Source organism: Penaeus monodon, chromosome 16 (genome assembly GCF_015228065.2).
Source record: "Penaeus monodon isolate SGIC_2016 chromosome 16, NSTDA_Pmon_1, whole genome shotgun sequence".
NCBI classification, from domain to species: Eukaryota; Metazoa; Arthropoda; class Malacostraca; order Decapoda; family Penaeidae; genus Penaeus; species Penaeus monodon.
This window is the reverse complement of record NC_051401.1, coordinates 16,592,640-16,598,490: the sequence shown is the minus strand read 5'-3', so window position 1 is coordinate 16,598,490 and position 5,851 is coordinate 16,592,640. Positions and strand designations below refer to the sequence as shown.

The 5,851-nt window shown below is 37.8% G+C and overlaps 1 protein-coding gene across 1 annotated transcript in view; it reads right to left on the bottom strand.

Moving 5' to 3' along the window:
* Positions 1–213: 213 nt before the first annotated feature.
* The window catches only part of LOC119582568 (influenza virus NS1A-binding protein homolog B-like), a 32,992-nt gene continuing 27,354 nt past the window's right edge, over positions 214–5,851 (bottom strand). Inside the window, exons 4-13 of the mRNA XM_037930930.1 lie at positions 5,807–5,851; positions 5,486–5,626; positions 5,161–5,340; positions 4,747–4,881; positions 4,504–4,633; positions 3,898–4,356; positions 2,120–2,245; positions 1,791–1,964; positions 1,403–1,573; positions 214–1,287 (exon numbers count right to left, since the gene is read on the bottom strand). The exon at positions 5,807–5,851 is cut by the window's right edge and continues 87 nt beyond it. Of these exons, the coding sequence (XP_037786858.1) occupies positions 983–1,287; positions 1,403–1,573; positions 1,791–1,964; positions 2,120–2,245; positions 3,898–4,356; positions 4,504–4,633; positions 4,747–4,881; positions 5,161–5,340; positions 5,486–5,626; positions 5,807–5,851 (1,866 nt within the window). The 3' untranslated portion in view covers positions 214–982. The remainder of the gene's footprint in view (positions 1,288–1,402; positions 1,574–1,790; positions 1,965–2,119; positions 2,246–3,897; positions 4,357–4,503; positions 4,634–4,746; positions 4,882–5,160; positions 5,341–5,485; positions 5,627–5,806) is intronic.

Sequence of the window (5,851 nt, the reverse complement as noted above, 5' to 3'; positions counted from 1 at the left end):
AGCGAAATCAGGATTCAATGCTTGATGTCTCTAAAATGAGAGCACACTTTTTCCCACCTTCCCTTGTTGTTACTAGAAATGTTAATAATTCAAAAGATATTTGTGAGCATAATGCGTATTTCACACATTTCTGTACACATTCTTTCCTAATCCAAACTACAAAACAAAATTTCATTATTAAAAGGTCACTTCCAATGCAAAGTAAAACAACAATTTTCTGTAATTGAAAATGTTTTGCGATTTGGCCATAAGAAACACAGTGTGCTGAATCTAGAAGTGAAAGTCGCTCATAATTCCATTTTGGCACTTGCTATTTTTCGTATATCAAAAATGTCAGGAATATTAAATTGCCCATACTAGAACGAAAAGCAAACCTCTTATTTATAATAATTGATCCCTTGAACCATCAAGAAAATATATAAAGATAAAATTGACTTTCAAAAATTTGTAAGAAAAACTCCTCCTAAACTTAGAAGAGAAAGATACACAATAAAAGATCTTAAAGAAATTCATGATAACATGACAGTATTCAACAAAGGTTTGTCCACAGCCATTATAGTCAAACATAAAACCTTTCATATCATTATTCCAGTATATATGTATATATTACAAATTCTCCATTACCATAGGCAAATATCTACACTCCCAACTAAGGAGTAATATAAGTGTAAAGTAACAGTATGAAATTTAACCAATCTCACGAATAAACAAGAAATTGTCTTTTAGACTTCCGTGAGATGTTCAGCAAGCTGAGTGTTGCCTCATAGCTGAGGTGAGAAGGCACGAAACTTCAGAAAAGGAGATTTTCCTTTGGGTACAGTGATGTGAAACCGCCTATTAACTATTTTGTGAGAAAGTCACCAGTTGTGAAAATAAATGGGTGACAGGATTCAAAAGCTGTAATACAACTCTGGAATAGAAAAGTCACTGTGCCTTCCCAATCAGAATTGAAAGATTTTCTCCCCTCACTATCCTTATCTTCCTAATGCCCATTAGTCACTTGTTGATCTCCAACAGCAATACCATTACTATCCTTATCACTGTGCCCATTAACAACCCCATTTTCGAAAACTTTGTCATGTTCTTTGTGATTGATTTTGCTGATTTCAGCAAATTCCTCTGTTTCATGAGTACCATTATGACCATTTTCTTTCACACTGCGGCTGCTCTCTTTTTGAACGTCTAGAGAGAGATTGCCTTCCTTGAGAAACTCGGGCTTGGGAGTGAAGTTGGTCCATTCATTTGTCTCAGGATCCAAGTACTCTGTACTATTGAGGAAATTCTTCCCTGTAAAAATTAAGAATTACAGCATTAAAAACAATGACATGTCAATAACTGTCAATTTTTCATTCTCAGTAAAGAAACGCATAAGAATAAAAACTATTACACCACACAGCCTTACCAGAGAAACCTCCAACGGCATACAACTTGTCATTGACAACGGCAACACCAACATTGGCCCTGCATGTAGTCATAGGCGGTCCAGGCATCCATGTATTTGTCTCTGGATCATATATCTCTGTTGAACAAAGACTCTGGGTCCCATCAGAGCCACCAATCACATACAATTTCCCTGCAAGCAAAAACAATTTTAATGAATATCTAAATATCTATGAGTACAAAGCCACTGCATTATGCTGCTGTGTACATCCCAAATGCTATAAGATAATGAGAGAGAGAGAGAGAGAGAGAGAGAGAGAGAGAGAGAGAGAGAGAGAGAGAGAGAGAGAGAGAGAGAGATATGAACTAATAGGGGGATGGGGTTAAAAAAAAAAAAAAAAATTGTTTACCTTTGAATACTTCAGCTCCACATCCCCGCCTAGGTGTTGTCATTGGGGCAACAAAACGCCATGTATCCAGGACTGGATCATAAACTTCAACAGAGTTCAGGCAATTCCAAGAGTCACAACCTCCAGCTGCATAGACCTTTCCTCCAAGGGCAGCCACTCCTGCTTGGTATCGGCCTGAGAATACAAAGGGAGCATAACATTAATTTCTAAAGATCTGAGCCAAAAGAAGACATTGTTAAAAAAAGGCAAATACATATTTGATGTAGACACATTTTCACCTGGCATTATGGCACCAGTTGTCTTTTTTGTGAATTCAGAGTATTACTAACCAATATGAAGAGAAGCAATTGTCTGCCACTTGTCAGCTGCAGGGTCATACATATCACACTGCTTAATCCCATACTGGCCATTCCACCCTCCTATGCAGTACACTTTGCCGTCCACACTGCAGACACCTATGGAGGAAACAGAAGCGCTATGATCAAATGATGAAAAGTTTCACGTTTCTCACAAAGAACCATGTTCGTGTGGTACAATGAATGTAATGGGCCAGGAAGCAATTTTGTAAGTTTCTGAGATCTACATATTAATATCTATGCACTTCCAAAGAGCATGGGACTATAAATTCCTTCAGGAATGCATAAAAACTCGTAATCTGATAAACTTAATTTATATATTTACATGTAAGCAAATATAAATTCAGTTTACATACACCAATTAAGAATAACTGGAATTTGACAAATATGTAACATACCAAAAGTTATACCTTTACATATATATATTTATATCTGCTTAAATATATAATTTGACAAGGATATCAATCCTGCATGCTACTCATGTCCATAATTTGATTCAGAATGTAATTTAACAGATGTAAGAATATATGCAAAAAAGTAATAATCCCAGGCTCTTTTCGACTGTCCAAAAGTGAGCAAGATGCACTTAGGTATTTAGATAAATTTTAGTAATAAAAATAACATCTCAGAAACTTCATTGGGTAACATCCTACAGGATCCATTCTGATATCAAGCATGTTCATTTTTCAATAATAATTCCTATAGAAAAAATTGTCTGACAGAAACCATTGGCTGATTAATAAAATCACACAAAACTCTTGCACATGCTTTCAAGTCTGCTAAACATGCAAAAGAGCCACTATTAGAATGGATCCTAGGCAGAGGTTTTCAGAGAGCAGGTACTATCAAAAGTTTTGCTACTTCCATAAATGCCAATGAAAGTAAGCCCTGATTATTTAAAAATCTTTGTATGCCATTTATATTCCTAAATAGTCACTTGATGGGCTAATATTTTCATTTGGCCCCCATGGTAAGGAATCAAAACCTTTGACAAACATGACTATGATAAAAAAGGGGTCTACAGAAAAAGGAACTGACTCCTTCTGTCTTGGCTCCCAGACATCCAGGTGTGAGTGCTTCACAGTATATGCCTCCCATCTGGAAAACATATTGGAATTTCATGAAATATGTGAGCATTAGCAAGATTAGGCATTAACCTTCCTGTAAAAGTGCTTTGTGAGGAAAACTGTAACTGGATATTTTAATTACTTACCGAGGATGCATAACAATGAGCAAAAAAGATTACTCTCCATGTGGGTGAGATGAATTCCGCTTTTCTAGCAGCAGTACCATTGAACTTGCTTCCAAAGGTCAGGTCAAGAAACAGGCATATGAACATCTGCAAAAGTGGCTTGTGAGTCAGCCTGTAGTTTGGTCAAATGACAGATGATCATAGCCAGAACACAAAATTGTTTTGTGCCCCTTTCTTTCCTGCATTTAGCAAGTTGGTACTCCATGCTAGATGACTTCCCTGTTGGAAAGAGAGGGAAATGTCCATTAATGTCCAACAATGTTACTCACGTGTGCCTAGTTGAGAAAGCCTCTGAGCTTCAGGAGGTTAATGATGTACTAATCTTACATATGGGTAGTGATACTGCTACTTGCCTTCATAATACTACTCGCATTGTAATGAAAATGCTGTTGCTATTTGTGCAACTCCATATGTTTCCAGGAGGCCATTTTCAGGTTCGCCTGCAAAATATCAGAAAAGTTATGAGTTGAACACACTGCTAAAAATCCAGTTGCCTCACCAGTGTTGGAGCGAGCCAGAGGCAGAGGAGCAACGCTGGTCCATTTTGTAGAATGTTCCTCAAGAACCTCAACGTTATTAAGCTCTCGTGTACCATCACAGCCTCCAATTGCATAAGCCTTCCCATTCAGAACTGTCAGGTCAAACCGTCCTCTTCCCTGGCGCATGTATGGTTGTGCTGTCCAAGTATTGTTCTGTGGGCTGTAAGCCTCAACCGCTCGAAGACACTCTCCGCGATCATAGCCGCCACATACCAAGAGTCGCCCATTAAGGTTACCCGTTCCAGAGGCACACTTTGGTGAAGACATATGAGGAATAACTGTATAATAGTCTACTTTCTCCATGGAAGATGGGCGGGATGTCATAGGAGTGTTTGTTGGTGATGAACTTCCCATTTTCTGCTGCACAGACAGAACAGCAACTGAGCCTTTCAGTGTCACAATGGCCAGCCATGAAGTTTCTGTTGATTAGAGTCAAAACAAATATGTCAGTCAAAAGCTCCTTCAACCAAGAGAAGAATACCATTAACAGAATCAATAAGGTGAATCTTTTTGCCTATGTTGTAGTTACTAAACACTGACTACCTGTGCTGGAAAATTCAACTCACCGGAAACATGAGAATATGCAATGACTTTCCAGTCTGAATCCTGCTCTGAGTCATCCTTATCAGAAATGCTACGCGAGTAGAGCAAAAGGCGGGGCTTGGAAGGCTGTGGTGTTGTAGACTTCCTTCGAGCCTGTAGAGGGGCGAGAAATTCCTGGATTAAAACTAAAGGAAAAATAATAAGACAAAAACATCAAATCATACATTTTCCTTCTACTGTTTGAATTGTGGCAGAACAGATCTTACCTTAATGTTTGTTTGAGAGAGTTTTCTGGACATTTTCTTGTAGTCCTGGACCATCTCTGAATCATTAAGATCACCTGACTGGATCTCTGTACAGTCATGGAGGGAATTATCCATGTTCAAGTACAACATATGCTTCTGCAGGAGAGAGAAAAGGATATATTAGATACTTGCATTCTCATAAAAGATACTGATTTTTTAACCATTTATACATTATAAAAATTACATGTCTCAATAATCTGAATGCATTTTTTTCTTGTGGCTCCATACTGAATCAGTTTTACCCAGTTACATATTGTAAATCCATAGTCATCATTACTAATGGGAAATTAATTGGTCTGAGAATTTACAGATGCCATAAAGAAAACTCAAACGCGAGGACATATACGTGACGCTTTGGTTTAAAAAACACTGTACCTTTTCCTTTAACAGATCAAGTTGAATTTCCTCCTCTGCCAGCTGTTTCTTCAGCCACTCAAGGACAAGATTACAGAGTGCGCGTCCTGTGATGGCTGCTTCATCTTGGGTCTTATGGATGACTGTTACTTGTAGTTTGGGAACCCCCAAGGCGTCTCTTGTTACTTCAACCAAGTCAGGCTGGAGGTAAAGAAACACAGAACTGTGAGTCTTCATAAGGTCAGAAAAGTCAAAAGACAAATTTCCAGTTCCTTCCAAAATGCCATTATACATAACACGAGAGATGAACATTTCGGGCTTCACTGCACAACAGAAATGCACTCACTTGTTGCTGTATGTATTCGTCAACCCGCTCAGCAAAAGCCGCATTAGCGGCAATGCCATTGATGGCCCTTATACCGAGACAAGTTTCGGGGGAAAGGTTGGCCACTAAATGCTCTCCACATGCGTTAGTCACATTTTCCATCTGGAAAACAAAGGATATATATATATATATAATATATATATATATATATATATATATATATATATATATATATATATATATATTATCTATTTATAATTCACTAATTCATTTTTAATCAAAATAAACCGTTTCGCATTGCTTTTCTATAACTAGACAATCTTTTAAGATAAACGAACCCACCTTCAGTCGTCTAGAAGCGATGAAGACCGCCTTTACTTGCGGGTC